The sequence below is a fragment of the Pholis gunnellus genome, assembly GCF_910591455.1.
Source record: "Pholis gunnellus genome assembly, chromosome: 17".
NCBI classification, from domain to species: domain Eukaryota; kingdom Metazoa; phylum Chordata; class Actinopteri; order Perciformes; family Pholidae; genus Pholis; species Pholis gunnellus.
Window position 1 is genome coordinate 8986946 of NC_136544.1, and position 22370 is coordinate 9009315.

Below are 22370 nucleotides of genomic sequence, written 5' to 3' on the forward strand. Positions count from 1 at the left end.
CTGTGGCTGATGGTGCGTTTGAACATTGGTGAGGTCTGGTCCTGCGCTCGTGTGAACAGTTCATTTTAGAAGTAGATAGAGATGACGAACGGATAAAAAGAACGCAGATATCTTTTCTCTTGCAACTGTACAGTCCGAACAGAAGGGGGCAGTGCTGAAACAGTGAGGGAATTACCAGTAACATAATGGGTCCTCGCTTTGCCCACAGTCAGAAAACGTTGCAAGTGTTTAAAGTACTTAACGATCATATCACCCACATTACAAAACATGTTTTACCTCTGGGGGTGTCTTGCTGAAGAAACCAACCAGTGTTCCAATGCTAGAACAACAAAGAGCCTAAAGTTTACTGTGTTTAAATAAAGTAAAATAAATGCAAGTTTTCAAACTAGATTTTGATTTACTTTAAGTAATATGTTTATTTGGTTAGTATTGTGCTTCAGATTTGGGAATTAACCAACGAATTCGCAATTATTCAAATTACCAAAAACAAAACAAGTGACGTGAAGTCATTTGACGTGAAGCTCTAAACGCCACAAAAACGCACGCGACCACAGCTCGAGGAGAGCTGCGCGTCTTTGGTTGCCATATTTACGGCTGTTTCCTGGACAGTGGCGGGGACGTCCCGGGGTTCGTCCTTCTATTTATACTCTCCCCCTCGATACGGCGAGCCCTCCGCAGCTGCGAGTGTGACTACATTTGGAGCGACAGTCCGGTTGAAGGGGCCAGTGGGGAGGGACCGCCGGTCTGAGGAAGGGCAGCGGCACCACTCATGCCCGGTTCACACGGACGCGTAGTTCATGTAAGTTCTCCATTCTACCGCCGTTGTCTCTAATAACGAATTTACAGTCGAAGATGTTGCCAGGCGCCAGCTAGGACCACGTTCTGAAAATGTCATCACTGTTTGTGTTTGTTCTGTAAGAACCTGCTGAAGTTTGGGTAGTACGGTGGTCATGGAGGTTATGGTGTCTGGTCACTTTGCGAGCCGTGTGTTAAAGGTTGTGTGTAGTATTGTCTAAAATAGGCTTAGAACATGTTTTACGTGCAATTTGCGCACGAACGAAACGGCAAGAACTCTTAACACCTTATGTTTGTGTGTTAGCCTTCTCTCATTATTCCCCAACTGACTCAATTATGGTCTTTGCCTTTTCTTAGAATACTTTTATTTTTGTTCTCTATGAATTACCATAACATATTTCAATTTAAAAGTGCTTTGTTAGTCCAAACATGTATGTTGCTCTATGCGTCTGGTGATTGAAATGTTTCATCTATTTTTTTCACAATCTATTTTAAATATTAGGAGTTTGACACTCTGGGTAGCTATTAGTTAGACAAATGAATAAAATGTATATGTGAAATTTAAAACTGCCATCAGAGCAGCTGTTAATGTGCTACATCCCGCTGGGAGCTAACAAGTGGATTAAGGTGGTTACATGAGGAGAAAGCTGCTACTCTCTGCCCTGCAGCCACATGCCTTTTTAATGTAGAGATCCGGCAAAAGGTCGATGCATATCTACATGAACACATCCAGAGCCACGACTTTTGCTGCTGAACACTCGCATAGTGGATGTATGAAGGAAAGGACTCTGAGAATTCCTCATGCTTCATGATGTGCTTTCATGCAGGTAGACCAACCAGGACAGGTGTAATTGGTCGGAGGCTTATTCCTGGCTAGCCTTTTAATCAGGTTTACTCTGCTGCTGCTGTCTGCACTCTGAGTAAAACCAGTCTGTCAGCATGTAAAATCTATATCCGGTAAGGTTGAAAGTGCTATTGGAGTGTTCGAGGAATTCATCTGATAAACCGTGTAGAAGATTTTGATTCATACCCTTAGCTTGACACTAATTGGCTTTTGTTTAACCCTCTTGATATTTTCATCAGAATATCAAACCATTGTGGAAGTTTCCTTGTCTGAGTAGGTAGAGAATGGGACCTGTGTGCTCATCCACAGGCTTTATTTCAGAGCTAGTGTCGCTGGATTAGAAGCCAATGATCCCGGTTGAGCCTCTATGGCATTCCCCCCCTCCAATCGGCAATCCCGGAGCTTGTCACGTGACTTTTTGCTCTCTAAACAAGCGTGGCCACTTTCTTGTGTTCTGCCGGCAAAAACATAAAGGAGTGTGGTGTCAGGGTCACTGGGGATGCTTGTGTCTTGCTCACTCTTGAGTTCTCCAAATGTGGTTCAAAGCACATGTGCGCATGTTTTGAAGTGGCAACACAGACACACAGAACACAAATCTTTGAGCTTGTTGTCTTGTGAAGGGATCAGTCAATCTCCTGCTGACAATGTCTGCAAATGTGGCCTTCAGTTTATTCAAGATGACTTTGTTGTATTCAGTATATTTTGGGTGTTGTGTATTTTGGGTGACAAAGTAAAAGGCGGACCTGACCAGTAGTTCTGCAGGCTTTGACAATCATCGCACTATAGTCGCTCTGTATTTCTTTCCAGCAGTCTAAGAGAAGCAGCCAACATGCTAAAATAAACTTGCATCTTTTACTTTGTGAGCTCTTCTGTCACCAGAGCCATTCAGCCCTGCTGCAGATATATCTGCTTTACTAAGTCAGTGGCTCACGTCGCTTTGTCCTCGCTCCATTGTGCTTCCTGCATCAGGAATGCTGACATCCACAGTTTCAGCGCTCATAGTCGCTCATTTGTGAACCTATCTGATGGTTTGCCGCTGTCTTTAAATGCAAATCGTGTCATATCTGTGCTATTTATATGTGGCTTACAGCCTCAGGCGTTGTTAGTGTTGTTTATTCACCTCCAGGCAACCACGATGTAGCCAACTGTGAGGTTTTTTTTTGGATCATCTTTGTCAGCACGTTGCCTGGGAACACGTCATCGTTTGGATCGGTCATGAACTAATTTGAATCCATAGCCAATCAGGGATTCATTGCACCTTGCTTGATAACATTTGAACAAGAAGTTACAGTCAGTGTTGTGGAGAAGACCAGCAAGCCGGAATCCTCAGTGCCATCGAGGCCCAGAGCCAGAGTGGAGCTGAGGTGTTGAGTTTCAGTGCAAGGGGAGATTCCTGCATTGGCACTGCAAGCGGGTGCAGGTCATCTTACATGGTCTCTAGCAAGAGGATGCACTTTTAGAGAAATTAGTTCATTTATAATGAAGACTCATCAACGTTGTCATGAACCTCTCTAGGAAGGCGCGTACATGCTGCTGAAGGGCACATGAGTGGAGAGTCTCTGTCTGAGTTAGCCTCTGACCTATATTATGTTTGCTTATTCCTCTTTCAGGAGCAATGTCTCACCCATCAAGGAACAGATTGTTCCTCAACCTCTGATTGGTGGACTCTCAGCTAAGACAGTCTTTAGGTCCAATGGAATCTGAATTTTACCCGGAGTAAAGTTTGGCTCCCGTGTTTTGACTTAGCTGAAAAGTGGAGAAAGAGCAACCCGTCTGATTTCTGTTCCTAAATGCTTTGCAATTGTTTCGAGGAGCAGATAATCGACTGAATCCTCCCGAGGGACATGGACGCCATGGAGAACCCAGTCCTGGAGCCCAGGTCAGAGCGGATCGCTCGCTATAAAGCCGAGAGGAGGCGAGAGCTGGCCGAACGCTTTGGCAACATGGAGGAGCTTCCTTCCAAGTGGGTGAGGAGGGATGGGAAAGAGGGGCACGACCCAGCGACCGAAGCCCACAGAGGGACTTTGAACTCGGATGGCCTCAGTGAGAGAGTGAACGGCAGGACGCGAGGAGTTACAAATGGATTAGAGGGTCATGCAGAGTCCAACCATTTGAGAAGGTGAGTCATGTCTGCAGTGAAGGATGACTCCATTGAGTGAGTAATGTAAACATTACACAGCCTTCACCCGGGGCTAATGTTTTCATAAAATCCCCAAATGTTGTTTTATTCAAAATCATATATGTGAATTTATCTCTGTTCAGTGTCTTCATCCAGCTGGTAACGCAACACATTTGAGATGCATGCGGTCATACAATCTGTGTGAGCATCTTTTTTTAAAACCTTTTGTACAGAGCTTTACAAATCTGGGGTTTTGCGTTGTGTGGATGCAGCAAAGTGTTTGTGTCTTCATGTTTTCTCGAGCCTAAATGTGGAGGAGAGCAGGTGTCTCCTGGGCTTGATTTGTCCAAACACCAATAAAGCAACATGCTCACTTCCTAACCCACCGATGACACCTTTCACCTGCTTCAACCTTTTTTGACCTTGACATCAATGCAAACTGTAGATGTCGTTCTAAAATAACACAACGGATAGTAAATATTTTGGTAACAGCGTCATATAAATATCATCACTGAGGAGAAGGGTAGTGTAACCAGAGAGAATGCACATGTATGTTAAATGCACATGTAAATGTCTGTGTAGAAAATGCACACAAGTGGATGGCTTTCTTCTTCAGAAGCATTCAAACAGTCTGATCCTCCTCCCTTTGTTTTAGTCACTGCTACTGAACAGCTTCACACAGACCTGGATACAATTAGAGGCCAAATAAGTCTTGATTTTAGACTTGCGAGCAAGAAGTTAGTGAGAGATTATAGTATTCAGGATGTATTTACAACTTTTCTGAAGTTCACAATGTAAATCCCAGTTTTTGAACTTGGTCTGCTTCTTACCCGCAACCTTTGAGCAGCTCCAGAGCCTTGACTTCACCAGTTGGAACCTTTGTTACTAATTCAAACCGAGCGATCTAAATCAGTGGGTCCCAGCAGGGAACGTTAAATCCAGTCTGGTTCTTCTTCTGCAGTTGATTGGTACGCTTCCGGCATGACGCTTTTCCCATCATGTGGTCTGGGTGCTTTTCCTCAGAGGAACTAGAGACTGGTAACCTCTTTAGTGTCAGAAAAAAAAAGGTCCAACGTTGCACCTGTCATGAGAGGAGCTGCTCACTTTTTTGGCTTCTCTTGATGGAAAGGTTCAAGATTGAATTTTTTTTTCCCCCAAGAGCGTTCCTCACCCCTACATTGCCCACACCTGCATCCTCACTTCCTTCCCCTCACTCCCGCCCCCTCCAGGCAGGGTTCCCCGGACTCTGCCAGCATGCTGAGTGGGGAGGGGCACTTCGTCCCTGTTGGACTCGATGCCCCGCAGCTCCACACTCGAGTGTCGGTGGGCCAGTTGAGAAGTGCTCTTCTGCAGCAGACGGGGAGCGGAGCGCAGCCCGATAAAGTGTAGGGTCACCTGCATGTGTGTGACTGTCAGCCCTCTGTACCTCTGTGGCTGTATTTGTCCTCGCCTCATCATCTTCTTCCCCTCCCTCCCCCCCTGCTCTGTTTGTGTGGATACCAGTTGCCCTGACGCTGGGCGAGCCACGTCCTCTCTGGACCTGGCGGTGAAGCCGGGCTCTGAGGGGGGGCGCCGGCGCTCCCGGCGGTGCCTCCTCGGCGGGTCAGGTGGCGGTCGCAAGACAAGCGAACGCTTCAGGACGCAGCCGATCACAGCCAATGAGATGGAGGAGAGCAGCGGGTAGGGGCTGTGTGCTGTGGTGCAAGATGAGGCACGTGGTTTGGTTTTTGCCAAAGAAGATGCTGTTTTGCAGTGTTTTGCTGGCATGTTTTAAAAGTAGTGTATGACTATGGTTTTCCAGAACCACTTACATCTGGTAACTTCAAAGGCTTTCAAATTGCTGACGGTTTGTGTTTGATATCTGCTCTTTGCTAATAAAAATGCAGTTAAAGTGCAGCACCGTTTACATAAATGCCCACGGGTGGTGTGGTTTGCATGCGTTTGTCCTCCGTCATGACCTCCACCGTGTTGCTTTACCGAGCATGCAAATATGACACAGTATCTTGATTGTTCGGAGCTGCATACTGAAGCACAAAGACGTGTATTGTAAGCTTGCAGACGGATCTGAAAGAGGAACGCACAGGAGCCGGAGATTCAGCTCCACATCGCCAACCTGTTTGTATTTCCCTCCGGTGACTTCATGTTTTGCCTCTTTTCCCTCTTCTAGGCAGTTGGACGCAGAGGAAGAGGAGAACCATAAAGGTAAAGCTGTGTTCCCGCCTGGCTTTAATCACACGGTTTGTTATTGTGTTCAGAGACAAACAGCTTTTGTCCGCTACGCTGCTACGCTGGCCGTGTGAACAGTGACAGAGAGGGAGAAGGTCACAGCAGCACAATAATGGTCACCACTGACACAACATGATGTAAACACAATGATGGCAGGAGGGAAACAAGTTAACATCTTCAGTGGGATATTAAGTGGCAACAGAAGGATCATAAACGGCATAAAAAAAAGAAGACATTTTCATCACACGCATCTTACAAAAGAAATATTTAGAGTGTGCATCCAACGTGCACAGTTGCCTCCACAAAGCCATATAACAGCTCATAAAATGAATCGGGTTATATTTTAAGGCCCACAATGTTAAACTCCTGTTTGATGACAGATTTATGTCTCACAAAACCATGTGAGCGGTGTCGCACTGCTAAGTCAGCCCCCCCCCCCCCCCCCCCCCCCCCCATAAAAAGATTACAAGCAAGTCTTTACAAAGATTGACTCAGAGAGAATTTACACCACAGCTACAGAAACAAGCAGACAGTCTAGACTTTCTTGCTATTTGGACTCATTTCAGGCCATATGTTGTCTGCCATTGACTTTACAGTGTATTCACTCTACAAATACAACATAAGTTAAAGGGATGGTTCTGATTTTTTTTTTTTTTTTAAGTGGTTTTGTATGAGGTACTTATCTTTAGTCAGTTTATTATTACCTTCAGCAGATGGACGTTGGCGCTCCCTCAGCTAGGAGAAGCAGCAAAGCAATGTGCTGCTGTGGACGGGGGCGGCAGCAAAACGTAGTTTAGACACCTAAAAGAAGTTTAAGTGCTGGCTGTATTTAGAATATTTTAACTGCCGTTGTCTACTCTTTCTTTAAAGCCACCGTTGTCAAAAACAGTCATTTTACCTCATAGAACAAGGGAGCTGCTCGTCTACAGCCGCCTCGATCGGTTATTTTGTTTGTGTTATTGTTTGACTTTGGTGTTTTTAAAGGGTCAGTTTATCACAAAAAAAAATCACAAACTAACCGATAGAGGCCTGTTTGATCTCCAGCACCTTCCTTAAATTAGATAGTGTCTGAAATGTGTGATGATTCATAAACCGTTTGCCTTTTGTCTTCTCGCAGCTGATGTGAAAACAGACGACAGAGCCAAAATGAGTGTGGCAGCCAAGATGTCTTTGTTTAAAGTGAGTCTATGTTCGTCTCGGCACTGAAACGGGATCCTTGCCGCTGCTCATGACCTGCTTATTCTCTCTGATGTTATGTGCCGTCTATTGCCCGCTTCTAAATACGATCCATCCGAGGCTTTTCCCTGCTTCTCCATCTGATGTGATGGAGACGTCCGTCCACGCACAGTCACAGCTGAATAATTTAAGGCTTTCTGAAAGTTTACTCATGACAAATAGGCTGCGATGAACTCGTCTAGCTAGATCTGCTGCCAACTGCAGACTGAAATGTATCTAATAATGACAGATGCCCCGTACTAGACCAAAAGCTACTATTATGAACTGGTGATAAGTTATCGAGAAATGCTAGAGAAAGCTCCGTCCATCAAGGACAGTCATCTCAGCTACTCACCTTACGGTTTGAGACACATGGCGAGTCAGCGCTGAGCACGCAGAACACAACCTGCTCCTGTTGAGAGATATGAATGGTTAAACAGGTGCACAGTTTATGCTACTGTGTGTCTGTCTGTACTAAATTTACAGTGTTAAAAAAACACAGTTCTTGTCTCTGCACAGAAAATGAAACTTTCCAATCTCCATTCCTTTTCACCTCCTGCACACTTTTAGTCATGAAGCACCAGGTGTAAATGTGCCAGACACTGTATTACCATTAACAACCATGGCAGCGGTGTATATAATTAGCCTGCTACTCTGTGGAGGCAGGCGGGGAGGTAACTGAAGCCGGCAGAGCTCTGGTTACACTGTGACCTGTTGGGCTGGCATTCTATCCATGTAGCCAACATGCTCCACCTTACAGCAAGCTGCTTTATTAACCAGCTATCCGACCCACCTCCCCTCCCTCCATCCGTCCATACAAATAGAACAGGAGACATCAGGAGAGGAGAGTTTTCACTGCCATTTTTGTGGTCTCCCTTATTACTTATTTAGCGGGTGAAGGCTGTCGATTGAAGCTGCTAAAAGCACCAAATGTGATGGTCAAATGTCATGAGCTGATATTAACATGTTTCCCCGCCTCCTCCGTAGGAGCTGGAGAAGTCTGCCGCGCCAGAGGCCTCGGCCTACCTAAAGCCTCGCTCGGGTAGCGTCTGTCATGAGCGCAGGGCGCGTCGGGGAAACGACCATCGATTTCTTACTCAGCCAATCACCTGTGAGGAAATCGTGGCAATCAGGTGGGCAAGCCCAGTGGGCACATGGAGGGAGATTGTGGCTTCAGTACAAGGAACCTTATATAGAAGCATATTACATTCTCAACAGTTATATGCAGAGTACCAACTAATATTGGCACGGCACTGCTTTAGACATTTGCTCCATAGTTTTTTCACTTAGCTTCACATGTTTAAAGGGTAAAGCTGGCGCTATTCTATAATGTCTTACTGTCAACAAATCCCATAATAAGAACAAAACAAAATGACAAAACAATGACACAAATCTTTAAATACAGGTCACAAATATACATAAAAAAGGCTAATCAATTTCCTAAAACAGCTGGGCATTGTAGATATTAGTAAATAGTGCATTTATTGGGGACTACCTTCGGCGGCGTAATAATACGCATTTGGTGCTCTCCGGCAGCGGTACGGTGTATGTGGGATTGACTCATGATAAACTACCCTGTTCATGTTGATAAAGGTGTGCCCGAGCACACAATATCTAGCTAGATCAATTCATTATTAGTTGTGCTCTTATTTTGTGATCATAAGCCTCTTTTATATAACGTGCGCTCATGTTTCTCTGCAGCACCCCCAAACCAGCACCACCAGTGGAGTCCCAGTCCTTGCAGGCGGAGTCAGTGGAGGATGGCGATGAGAACTGCAAGCTGACCATGAGTGAGAAGCTGGCCCTGTTCAACAAACTCTCCCTGCCGGAGAGGGAGGGGGGCGGCCCTGCTGACGGGCCCCCAGAGAGACGGAGGCAGAAGGGAGCTCGGTACCGCACTCAGCCCATCACTGTGGAGGAGGTCAGCCTGGTGAGTAGACAAGCCAAAAATCTGTGTTTTATACAAAAATAACAATAAAAGACGGTCAATACTAAAAACGAAGCGAAGAAAGAACACGAGAGAAAGTGCTTTTAGAGGAGACAGTGAAGGCTTTTAAGCATCGAACTTGGTTGCAAATTAAATATACATCATCTCTGAATATAAAGCATGTTTCTAAATCAAGTACATTTTGAAAATGATCGATACCTACTGCATGTCTCACCCTTTGGCCTTGTCTCTGCTCAGCTCCAAAAAGGCCCTGTGCAGCTTCCCGCCTTCTGTTTGTCCCGTCGTCTGTCCGACAGACAGCAGGCCTCGTCTGTCAACCTGAAACCCAGTGAGATACACTTTTCCCAGCCAAGACCTGACACTGGTCCTGAGCCTGCTGACCCCAGTGGCTCTACCCAGCAGGGCCTACAGCACCACGACCATGAGCCAGTCTTGAGAGGAATCCTGAAGAAGAGCTGCTCCGGAGGCTCAGAGTGGAGCAAGAAGGAGAGCGGTCAGACGGATGCACCTTCCAGCCATGAACAGAATGGCGGAGGCTGTGTAGAAGCAGGGATGCATGGGAGTAGGGAGAGCGCAGAGCTGCAGGAAATTACTGCACCACCACGGAGGAAGAGAGGAGAAGCTTCAGGTGGGCAGGCTGCCACTCCCTGGAGACAGAGGGCTCGAACCAGGAGGGAAACCATTGCCTGTACACCGATAAGAGCCATGTCGGAGCAGGACACTCCTCAGGAGGAGAGGCCCTGCCAGACAAAGCTGCCGGGACAGCTGGCTTCCTCTGCGGATCACAGTTCAGATACGACTGCGAGAGTTCAGTGAGTGATACATGTCTCATTATAAGCAAAAGAAAGAGGAAATTTGGGGAGAACATCGACTGCTTCATGTATTAGGGTGCTGCAGAAATGATCTCATTTACAGATGTCACCAACAAAAACCAGCTCTCAGCAGTTTTAGGATGCCAATTGAACTGAAATACAGTTTTTGGGTAGTATTTAGAAATGTTCTTTGGCTTATGTTCTGTATATTTGTTGTGTCCAAAAGACAGCCGAATGAGGAAGACGATGTGAGGAGGATGAATGAAGAAACTGCAGCCATGGGACATGTTCAGGTCACACTGGTAGATGGCACCGTTAAACTGCAGGAGTCAACCAACAGCAGCAGAAGTAAGGTGAGAAACAAAGATATGTCACACTGTTACTGCAAAAGGTCTGTGATATCTTCAGTATGTGCAACGATGATCTCAGAGGACCAACTCACAGCTGCAGAATCAACAGCTGCTCTGCTTCTTGTCTGTAAAGGGGAAAGAGTTTGGTCCTCCATAATCTCTAAACCTGTGAAACACGCTGGCTCCAAACTAGACTGTCAGCAGAGAGGGGTACAGTCTAATTTCACTGATCAAAATCCCATTTTTGTCCCCCTCACTTTTAAGCTTTCAGTTTGATTTACTCACTTACATCTTCCTAAACAAAATATTTTGATTGTCAAACGAATCCAGAGGTGATATAAAATATATAGTATAGATGTGTTCATTTAGGTCGCTTTCCAGCGGCCACAGTAATGAAGCTTTCCCAGCTACAGGAAGCTACTGCTCTACCCTCACTTACACTTGCAGCCTGAGAGGAAGACTGTCATGCTCTACTCCGGGAGTCACAATGCTGCTCGCTCCTCTGCACATTTTTCATATTAAAATTCTTAGTCATTAATCTCCAAAGCACCTCAGTCAAAGATAAGACAGTGTAAAGGACAGCACTTGTATCGTATCTTTAAATATGTATATCTTTGCATCTTTATCCTCACATTTCTGAAAAGAAACCGACACATGTGATTGTATGCGTCGTGCAGAAAATCACTTTAACTTTGACCAGTTTTGAAACAACACAAACTCTTTGCACATGCACAACATATATATATATATATATATATATATATATATATATATATACACACGTATATATGAATTCTCTGCCCACAGGACCATTCAGGGCTTATTTCTGATTATATACCCAAACATTAGCTGTAAGCAAACATCCTGTCACCTTGCTGGCTGTATAAAACACAGGCTGCTGTCATGTCAAGTCATGACAAAAGAGAAACCTGAAACATGTAATGTTGGTGCAGTCACAGTTACCTGAATGACTGAATGAATGAAAGAGTGAGGGAGATTCACAGGGTGGCACGATTCACGAACACTTTTTTTTCGACGGGTATCAAGAAAATTACACTTTGACTTAAAACTATTCTTTAAGTTGGTTAAATCATGTTAGAAACCAACACAACATATCCACAGATCTTGTAGCGCTTCGGTCTAAATTGTCGGAGAAAGCACCCATGGGCTCTGTTGAATTTCTTTTTTAGGTTGTTGGGTTCACTCTGTTTGAAATCCAGAATGAGATTCCAGTGGTCAGATCGGTGCATTTGTCCTCGCAGTGAAACCAGATATAGCATCTCTTAGCAACTGCACTCTGGATTTGGTAGGTGCTAAATGTCTTGAGGTCAGATTGAAGTTACTGGGGAATATCTAGTGTTTTTGTACTGAGCGGGGTTTGACTGTCTCAGAGCATTATGTGGAATGTAAACCGACTGATTTGATTCTGGTGGTTAAATGTTGACCCTTTTATGACCTTATGAACTCAGCTGCACCGCTGTGTGTGTGTGTGTGTGTGTGTGTGTGTGTGTGTGTGTGTGTGTGTGTGTGTGTGTGTGTGTGTGTGTGTGTGTGTGTGTGTGTGTGTGTGTGTGTGTGTGTGTGTGTGTGTGTGTGTGTGTGTGTGTGTGTGTGTGTGTCAATGGTCAATTTTAAGATCTTGGGCTATTTTGCTTCATGTCAAAATGTCTTCTTGCAGACTAGTGGAAAGAAAACATCCAAAATAGTTGTTTTGGTGTTTGTTACTACTTGTTAATTTATCCTAAATTCACCAAAAGCTAGCATCAGATAATGCCTCATTTGTATATTTAAATGTAACATTTCAGAAAAACAATTGTCCTACTGTAATTAAACAACTGGATAAGTTTCACGGTGTCTTTTTTTACTTCAGCAGGAAGAGACAGAAAGCCTTCATGGGGAGAGTGTCAACACTCGGTGCTGGGTAAGTTTTCCACTAACACTTTGAAATGCATAGATCCATCTAAATTCCTATTATGAAGATTGTATGAATTACTAATTTTACAATAGCTTTAGCCTACCCCTTTATCTTCCAATTCCTCTTCTCTCCCAGGAACCTGTCTTTGCCTCTGTCTATTCTAGCAGTACACCCCAATATATCATGTGTTTCAATCAGGTAATTGTTTGAGTCGCTGCATGGCTGACTCATAGTCGCTTTTTGGTTTGCAGTGTTTTGTATGCAGTGGAACAGTTTTTTTCGTCTCACGTGCAGCTGATGTGTGAAGTTTCTCTCTCGATAACGAGTCTACTCTGTCACCTGCAGAGTGTTTTTATTTCTGAAGTGACATGTCGCAGCTCTCGCGTATCAGTTTCTGTTAATTATATTCTTTTTTTGGTTCTCTTACACAAAACTTTTTTCTGTCATACGTCCATATCCAACCTTCCTAATTTTAATTTTAACAATCAGAAACAACATTTGAGAAAGACGAAAGAAAGAAAAAGAACCAAGCTGGAGTTTTGTCAACATTATCACGAACGTGAACTACATGTTTCTCATCATGTTTCTCCTGCTGTATTGACAGTAAACTTAAGAGCAACATATTTAGAATTTTACTGATATGTTCCCTTGTTGAGGAATGACATGTTTCCCTTTTATTTCACTCTCTGTATTTATGAGGACAACACGCATTAATCAATGCCAATGTAAATGTGCCTGAAGGCTAATTATCAACTGCTAAGACGCCGTAATGAATCATTTCAAGATGGTACATAAATTATACAAAGCAACAGGAAGCAGCTAAACACAGATGCAATAATATAATGATATAATGATGCTACAGTGTATGTATAATATAGATAAAGTAATGCTAAAAGAAACAGTTTGAACGTTTTCCTTTTCTTCCATGTCAAAAGAAGTCTGTACATCTTGGACTTCATGGTTTGTTTTGCTGCCTGTATACATTTAGTATCTTGATAGCTTTTTGCCGTTTGTTTATTGTTCCCAAATAAATCGGATTCATTCAACGTCATATATTCATGTGTGTCTCTAAAGGGGTCTTTCCCCACTACACTAAAGAACTCACCTGTTGCTTACTTATCCATGTATTCTGTTGTTACTTAATCTTCAGACAAGTCTGTCCTTTGAGGCACAAGAAGTCTCCTCTTCCACCAAAGACCAGATTCTGCCTCAGAGGAGACAGAAGGTGACACAGAGCGACATCTCTTTTTCACGGTTCAATCTACTGAAGAGCTCATCTGTATCCTACATGAACACGTCTGTTTTTATGACTTTATAGAGGATTGACGATGAGATGGACGAAGTTGAGGAAATGAATACAGAGCAGGAAAGTAAGGCGCAAGAGAACGGATGTATGAACAAGAGAGGTGAGTTTACTTGTTCTGGTTTTCTCTACCCTCATTATATCTATATCTCTATCTTCACCTCAGGAGGTTTGTGTCTCTGACTCGTGCCCTCTGTGTCCGTTAGGATCTCCAGAATTGGACAGAAATGACATCTCTCATGACGAGGAACACTCCTCTGAAGCTCTAACATGCTCAAATGAAGGTTAGAGCTGCATTAGATATGAATAAAAACTCAGTTTTTTATTGTTTGTTTCTCTCTAAACTGTTTACTCTTATTTGCTTGACAGAAATCTCCATGCAGTCTTTGGTTGAGTTTGACGGTAAGGTCATGTAAAGCCTCTTTGACATAAGTTGTCGAAGTCTTTTATTATTTTATTTCATATTTCCTGTCCCGTCCCCCTGCAGCTCCACAGAGCTCCCCGCTCTCAGTGGCCCCACATGAAGTGAGGGAGGAGACGCCTGTGGGTGAATCGGACACGTTCGATGCTGGTTCCTTCAGAGATCAGTCACCTCCCTCGGCCTGCGCCCCCCCACCCTGTGGAGACGTTGCTGCTGCAGAGAGTGAGCAGGACCTGAGTGTCCTCTGCCAAACCAACGCACCCATGTGAGCCTGGTTTTTACCACATGTTGTATCTATCTGAGCAATAATCTATACTATGCTATGTTCTCTGGCGGGTGTGGAAATTATCTTGATTTCAGGAAGATAAATGGCACAACATCTATATTTGTAATAATAATACTGTAATATACTGTATATATACAGTTCACTGACAGACATCAGCGAGGAAATGCATAGAAATCCCAAGAAATGGTCCTAAAATTTGGCTTATTAGCCATAAATAAAAAAATAAAAAAGTAGAATCTTCCCTATAATAATATTTATGCTGACAATATTAAATTCAGAATATTATTTATTAATATAAATTAATTTAATAGGGATAAACTACCAATTTTATGTGGTAACCCTTTGTCGCTGTGTTTCTGGTTTTCACAACTTAAAATGCTTAAAATGTGTCTTTTTAAATACACCAAAATGATTGCATTTTATAGCCCGGCCAATACAATATGTATTACCGTTTTTAAAATTTGATATAGATGTGGTTTGTGTGCTGAATCCATCGATTCCAACTCTGGTCTTTGTTGTAAATTCTCTGCCTCTGAGCATGTAATACAGCCATCTGCTGGTGAGTCCCAGCAGGGTTAGCACACTTCTGGAGCTCTCTTAAATCTCGTAACAAAAGTTATTGATGGCACTTCATTTAATTTCTTAGATTAAGGGCAAAATCAAATTAGCTATTAGTTACAGTAAATACTATTGTTGTGGATACTCATGGAGACTACCTGTACTGTCTGTGTGAAGCTGTATTTGTCATGTGTGTGCGGTGCAGACTGACCTCATCAGTAGCAGAGCACAGGCGGTCCGTCCGTCCGTCCCGTCGGACTCAGGGCTCCAGAAACCCTCTGAGGGCTCTCGCTGCCCGGGAGGACATCAGGCAGGACTACATGGGAGAGAGGGTCAACGACACAGCTGCTGAGGAGAGCTCCCAAGCAGAGAAGAGTGAGTGGGAATATTTCTTTGTCTTGACTTTGTCCTCCTTATTCGGCTTCTGTTTTATCTTGAATTTTCCCTCCCGACAGAGTCCAAGAACTCCTCGGTGGCAGATTCACATCTTTCCGCATTAGAGGACTTTATCTGTTCCTCAGATTCTACCAAGTCCTCTCCTCCCTTCAGCAGCCTGATGCTCATTCACGTCAAAGGTCAGAAAATATTTGTTTCCTCTGTGTGTGCTTATAATGACGTCTGTGTGTTGAGGTTTTTGTATTAACTAGTGCTTGTGGTGACAGGTAGGCGGCATGTCCAGGTGCGTCTGGTGGAGCCGTCAGTGCAGTCGCTGAACAGCGGGGACTGCTTCCTGCTGGTCACTCCGGAGCATTGCATCCTGTGGAGCGCAGAGTTTGCCAATGAACAAGAGAAAGCCAAGGTACAACCGAGGACTGTTTTCATTGTATACGACGGGGATCAACACAGTATGTTGTCAGCATAAGGATGCCACTGTGCAATAGGTGTATAAGGCATTGCGTGCCATAAAATGTGAATTTGGTGAAAATGTGTAAAAAGGCTTCACTTGAAAACCTTATTATCCAACGTCGTAAAACATCACTTTATGTGCTGGAGAACAACATCTGTCTGCGTGTTACAAATTGAAATGGGAAGGAGCATTTTCACAGCATGCACATGCAGTAAAACATATTAACAGTTTCTGGAGGTAACACTGGCAGTATAGATGCTTTGTAATGCTTTCTGCTCTCAGGTTACATAATCTACAGCTTAATATGTATGTTTTGATTACTTTCAGTTCAGTTACTTAATGATCATTTTGCCTCGTTGGAGGTTTAAAGTCTCAAATGAAAGATTATACCATTTTGCAGAACATGTGCCACGAGCAAAATTGAATTGTCGGGTTCGTAAATTCACTTTGAACTTTCCAGGTGTTAAATTATGTGACTTCATTAAGAAGTTCAGCTGTTTTGCCCTTTCAAATGTTTTTATCACATACTTTATTTTTTATGATAGCTGTTCCCGAACATGGTGCAATAATTACCACAGTGTCTGCTATCACATATCACAACGTGTGACTCAATCTAAATACTATACGGGGACCTCTTTTTGGTAACAGCTGCTATCAAAATACAGTTTAATAGCAACATTTGCAGTTGCAATAATACTAAAATACTGTACCTCACAGCATCTGATGGGCCACAGAATTTGGTGCAGCACCTGGTTTAATACTTAATTCCATATGCCTTTTCTGCCGTCGTATTAGAAACTGATCATTATTGTTTTTCAGGCCTCTGAGCTGGCATCATCCATCCAGAGTCATCAGGATCTCGGCTGTCAGGCCTCTCAGGTGGTCCATCTGGAGGAGGGGCTAAACTGTGACAGCAGCGTGGCTGCAGACTTCTGGAGGCTTCTAGGAGGAAGGAGACAATACAGAGGTTAGTGGTCATAACGTCTGCTGAGTAGATTGTTTTAGGATTACTGTGTATCATTAAGTTGTAAAGGGCAGATTATAAATGAATCAATATAATAAGAATCTATCAACCCGTGTTGCAATGGAAAAAACAACATACATTACTGAAAAGACCGGGGAGGAGGCAGGGGAACTGGAACGTAATGAGATTATAAAGTGGAGGAGACTATGTGACCTTTAAGATTTCTGTATTTTGTAATTACTGTAGCATCAGTATATTCATTCCTGTTTTAATTACTATGTATTTTGCATAATCATTTGATAGAATACTCTATTTGCTGGCAAGGCTGACCTTTCTTTTTAAACATGTAATGTTTGCTACAAATGGTAAATAATTTTAACTGATGTTTTAAAAGTCGACAAAAGTGACAACTGAGGCAAATGAGATGAAAGACTTGTTTGCTTTCCCCACAGGAGCCAGTGCAGAAGAGGAGGATGAGCTCTATGAGTGTGGTGTGGTGGAGTCCAACTGTGTGTACAGGCTGGTGGAGAACAGACTGGTGCCTCATGAACGGTGCTGGGCCTGCATCCCCAGTATCTCCCTGCTGGGCTCCACTGAGGTCTGAGGTCTCCTCTGGCTTCTCCTGTTTGCACCATCATTCTTGCTGTTGTTCATGTGTGTTTCGTGTCAGACAGATAGATGTCATGTCAGATAGATCATGTCTCAGTTTCAACTCGATGAACCTACTGTACGTATATATGTATGTGTGTGTGTGTGTGTGTGTGTGTGTGTGTGTGTGTGTGTGTGTGTGTGTGTGTGTGTGTGTGTGTGTGTGTGTGTGTGTGTGTGTGTGTGTGTGTGTGTGTGTGTGTGTGTGTGTGTGTGTGTGTGTGTGTGTGTGTGCAGGCCCTGGTTTTTGATTTCGGCAGTGAGGTGTACCTGTGGCTTGGACAGGATGTTCCCCTCAGCAGGAAGAACGTTGCTCTCCAGCTGACTCACCAAGTGTGGGTCGGAGCTTACGACTACAGCAACTGTCGAGTCAATCCACTGGATCCCACGCAGTGCAACTCGAACACGCAGCAGTAAGTTCACACTGCAGGCGGTAAAGCTTTTAGTTCGTACTTCACGGCGACAAATACACAGCATATCAATATCAGAACACGTTACAGAAACAGTGGAGTACAGCTGTGAGTTATGTACTACATGTATTGAACACTGTGGTGCACACAATATAAGCGGTGACTGTAATTCCACTCTAGACACAGTGAGCATACAGCAGTACTGCAGCCACACCCTAATAGTCTCTAAAACCGAAGCAAATGCATCGTAATTCCACACATGGAAATAAAACCAGCATGTGTCCACATGGCATGCCGTTGTATGTCCACTCCACTGTACACACTGACATGCTGCAGCTGGCAAAAGACCGGTGTTTAGAAATTCAAACAAGTGGACAGAAACCTGTTGAACATGTCATTCCATAACCATCTGCATCAATCTGCTGGTATAACAGCCTCCACTCTTCTGTGAAGATTTCAGTAACAGGCTGCAGGGATTTGCTCCCGTTCAGCCACATTGGAGCATTAGTGAGGTCCAACACTGATGCTGGGTGATGAGGCCTGGCTCGTAGTCGTGTTCCATGTTCACCCCAAAGGTGTTGGATGGGGTTGAGGTCAGGCATGTCCACATAGCTTTGGCCATATAGTGTATACAGCCATATTTATTCTCTATAAGCTCCAAAGCCTTAGAATGCACCTAAATGTGCAGAAATACTAGTACTATAAATACTGAAGAGGCAGGTAAATATGAGTTAGTAATGATTTCTACTGTCTATTAAGGTTTAAGCCTCTAAAGTGTATATTTGCTGCACTATACTGTCATTATACTCCTTGAAAATGAGTTCCCTTCCTGGACTAAGTCTTTAACTCTGGCCTCAGGAAGGGAGAGGGCCGTCCCAGCTGGGCTTTGTTCGGTTGTGTCTCAGAGCACAACGAGACGGCTCTGTTCAGGGAGAAGTTCCTGGACTGGACAGGCGGGAAAGGAGGCATGGAGGGAGCTGTTGCAGTGAGCAAGGAGACACAGGTTCATCCCACAGTGTAACATTTATATAGTGAATTGTTGACAGTGATTTTAAAGATCCCCTTTTTAGCTTTTAACTTCCAACTCTCCACAGCCCGCCCCCGTTCTGTTTTCCCAGGCCGTGTCTCCACCTTCAGACCTTCTCAGTGCCTGTGACGCCAAGGCTCTGGTGTCGGGTCAGTCTCTGGGAGGGGACGGCTTGGTCCATAACGTGTTGGCTGGGGTTGACGTCCAGAGGGGGCACGGGGTCATCACGCTGGAGGAAGGATGTCAGATGGAGCTGAAAACAGTTGCTGTGGACACTTGGCACGTCCAGGAGTTTGATGACAGTGAAATTCCTGTGGAGAGCACCGGACAGCTTCACGAAGGAGACTCCTACGTCCTCCGCTGGACGTACAGCTTCAACGCTGTTGGTCAGTGACATCATCATCCCATGATACCCTACCGTCACACTCTTCATTGTGTCTTATTCTGTTGTTTCAGTCAGTGTCATTTGAGTTGAAATGTCAATATAAATAGATTTTCTCTGCTGTAGATGAGACAAACAGCCCTGATGAGTGTAGCAAAAGTCCAGGACAAAAGGAAAACACCGCCTTCTTCCTGTGGCGGGGCCGTCACTCCAGTGTCAGCGGGCGGGACACCGCTGCTTTCCTGTCCATTGGGATGAACAACCATGAAGACTCACAGGTAAGGTCCTCAGACAGCAGAACCACCTTAAAAACTAAAATATTTCCTATAGGTTAATGCAACCGTAGTGTGACTCACTGTCATGCAGACTGTGGGTATAAGTCTGCCATTGGACATCTATTTCAGCCTCCTCTATTTGGAAAGGGCAAAGTTGCTGCGTCCAGTGCTTAGCGCTGCCCAAAACGATTGTGATTGGTTTAAAGAAACACAAAGGCCAGAATAATAAAGTGGAGCCACACCTTTCTTTATCGCTGTCACAGCACTGTGGAGAGATTAATGCAACAATAATACAACATTACAGGGAACCATTCTTTACTCTACAAATATGGAGCTTTTATTTATACTTCTACTATAATAAAGTGGAGACATTTTAAGGCTTATATTGAGTTAGAGAAGTCAGAACTATATGATGAAATCTTCATTTCCAGCAGGACTGTTTTTGTTTACAGCCTGTGTGCTTGTTATGTTGTTTCTGAAGGTGGTGGTACCTCAGGGAAAGGAACCTCCCTGTTTTCTGCAGCTTTTCCAGGGAGGCCTGGTCATTCACAAGGGAAAGCGAGAGGAGGCCTGCACTAATGCAGGTACTGTACAGTAAGGGCATATTTCTGTCTTCCCTGTATCCATTCTCCTTGTTTTGTCATTTGATTAAAAATAAACCTTATCTGTTTGCTGTGGCAGAGTGGCGTCTGTTCTGTGTGCGAGGTGAGCTCCCAGAGGAAGGCTCTCTGTTGGAGGTGGATTGCTGCTGTGCAGGTCTGAGGTCCAGGGGCTCTGTTGTCCTGCTCAATAGCCAGCAGGGAGTTCTGTATCTGTGGACTGGCTGTAAAGCTCATAGCAGCTCCAGAGAGGTCAGCAAGAGGGCAGTGGAGCATATCACTCAAATGTGAGTCACATTCACTGGGTGGGCTTTCAAACGGTCTGTTTTCTTTTGCATTGAAGGTTGAAATAATTTTCCAGCTGGTGAATTGTATGTGTTACGTATTAGGTGTCCACCAGAGCTGGGTCTCAGCAAAAGCAGCCCTGTGACGGTGCAGGTAGTGGAGGAAGGTTCAGAGCCTGCAGACTTCTGGACAGCCCTGGGGCAAATGGACAGGAAGGCCTACGACTGCATGCTGCAAGGTAGTAAAACAGCTTCTTTCAACTGAGGATATTTCTTTCCGCTCTGTAAACTTTAAAATCACAGTTGACAATATATCTTCTGTCAGATCCAGGAAAGTATAACTTCACACCTCGTCTCTTCCACATGAGCGCCTCCTCTGGGAGTTTCCAGGCCGAAGAGCTGCAGAGTCCATCGCGGCTGCCGGGACTCGTGATGGCGGCACCGTTTGTCCAGGAGAGTCTGTACTCTGTTCCACAGCCGGGTGAGAGCACACTCAACTCTGTCACACAGTACACTCTCTGCGATCCTCTCAGTCGAAAATGTACTTTATTACACATTTATTTGGCTCTGTATCTTGCCAACCTCCCAAAAGAAACAAGGTCATTAAATCTAATGTCCACTTTGTTGTCTATTATATCACCAATGTTTGTTGTTTGTCCGCCAGCCTTGTTCCTGCTTGACAACCGTCTGGAGGTCTACCTGTGGCAGAGGGGTCAGCCTGAGCAGACGGAGAGCTCGGCTTCGGCCTGGAGCTGCTGGCATGACGAGAGGAGGTGTGCCATGCAGACGGCACTGCAGTACTGCAAAGGTAGGAGGAAGATGCTTGTCAGGAAATGGCGTGGAAATGAAAGTTACTAGGTTTGTCGACGTGTTTAACACATTTTTATGGCTTGTTTCTGTATCCCAGAGATGAACCCAAGACGCCCACCGCAGGCCTACCTCATATTTCAGGGGTTAGAACCTCTGACTTTTACTAACGTGTTCGCCCGCTGGGAGAAGAGCCTGGGACCCCACACACAGGTACGAACACCATGCAGTGATATCTATACATCTGCTGCTCCTAATTTTTGAGGTCTAGATATTAATACAGCCTAATTGTTGGCGGTCATAGCTGAAACTCTCTCTTACCATGGGTGTGTTTGATGTATGTGTCAGGGTGATGCGGGGCGGGTGAAGCTGACCTTGGTGCAGGACGCCCTGGCCCAGCTCATGAAGACCCAGTACCCTCTGGAGGAGCTGCTGCAGAGCCCATTACCTGAAGGAGTGGACCCCCAGCGCCTGGAAGTCTACCTGTCTGATCAAGACTTTCAGGTAAACTGACGGAGCAGTATGCAGTGATGTCTTTCAACCAGCAGGCCGCAGTGTTCGCCGTATTTTGCAAATGAAAATGAATGCTCTAATGTTTATAATCTGATGATAAATCCTGAGAGGAAGTCTAAACTTTAACATTTATATTTAATTATATGAATTGATTTTCACATTGTTTCCTCTGTAAATAAATCACTACAATTATGTTTCAGACTATTTTGGAAATGAAGAGAGATGAATATGCTTCCCTCCCAGACTGGAAGCAAATTGATCTGAAGAAAAGCAAAGGGCTGCTTTGCTAGACAGCGAAAAAACAAATGGAGGCTGACTGGCGCTCTGAAAGCAGGGACTTCCTCCTCCACCGAGAAGGGAAGATGGCAGGGTGGTATCAGCACCATGCTGCTGCACAAAGGACTGCTTACAAAGTAATAAAAAGAGGAAAGAAATTCACTTTTATTGATGTCAAACTAGTACGAGTGAGTGAACTCTTTATCAGACATGGATTTCTCTGTAGCTGTTGTTCAGAGCAAAAAACCAAACACATTTTCCTATTAAATTTTATCTGTACAAATCAATGAAAGATAAAAAGAAAAGGCGTGTGGGAGTGAAGGAAGGACATCAGTAACAAACTGGAATAAGGGTGAGAAAACAAAGGAGTGCATAAAAAAGGTTCAATGCTAAAAAAAAAACAATGTAAAGAAAAAATAAAAGGCTAACCACTTTCTACAGTTTTCCTCCTCGATTGATACCTTTACATCTCTGCATGCTCAAAGCTACCGTTTTTGCTGAATTTCAGTTAACAGATTTTTAAAACCGCTGCTTCTCCTCCTGATT

At 44.3% G+C, this 22370-nt stretch overlaps 1 protein-coding gene across 6 annotated transcripts; it reads left to right on the forward strand.

Moving 5' to 3' along the window:
- The first annotated feature begins 683 nt into the window (after positions 1–683).
- Positions 684–22260, forward strand: svilc (supervillin c). 6 transcript variants are annotated; one of them, XM_079177348.1, is made up of 34 exons: positions 684–799; positions 3457–3758; positions 4988–5143; positions 5262–5438; positions 5926–5960; positions 7102–7163; positions 8187–8332; positions 8901–9129; positions 9385–9959; positions 10186–10312; positions 12180–12230; positions 12360–12422; positions 13375–13449; positions 13543–13630; positions 13734–13811; positions 13897–13929; positions 14015–14213; positions 14998–15167; positions 15248–15367; positions 15455–15591; positions 16459–16606; positions 17056–17201; positions 17489–17664; positions 18520–18664; positions 18756–19074; positions 19197–19348; positions 19827–19929; positions 20027–20231; positions 20334–20467; positions 20554–20709; positions 20893–21036; positions 21136–21248; positions 21384–21539; positions 21749–22260. In XM_079177348.1, exons 2-34 carry the CDS (start codon positions 3484–3486, stop codon positions 21836–21838), a joined length of 4983 nt encoding a protein of 1660 aa, XP_079033474.1. In that variant the 5' UTR covers positions 684–799; positions 3457–3483; the 3' UTR covers positions 21839–22260. The 6 variants fall into 6 exon arrangements, with proteins under 6 accessions (XP_079033474.1, XP_079033475.1, XP_079033476.1 ...); XM_079177349.1 differs by having other exon boundaries at positions 12183–12230; XM_079177350.1 differs by lacking the exon at positions 12360–12422.
- Positions 22261–22370: the final 110 nt, after the last annotated feature.

Excerpts from the sequence above, each read along its gene's own strand:
- svilc (XM_079177348.1), top strand. The coding sequence starts at position 3,484 with ATGGACGCCATGGAGAACCCAGTCCTGGAGCCCAGGTCAGAGCGGATC. Across the intron at positions 12,423-13,374 it reads ATATCATGTGTTTCAATCAG|ACAAGTCTGTCCTTTGAGGC; the intron begins GTAATTGTTTGA and ends CTTAATCTTCAG. Across the intron at positions 15,368-15,454 it reads GATGCTCATTCACGTCAAAG|GTAGGCGGCATGTCCAGGTG; the intron begins GTCAGAAAATAT and ends TTGTGGTGACAG.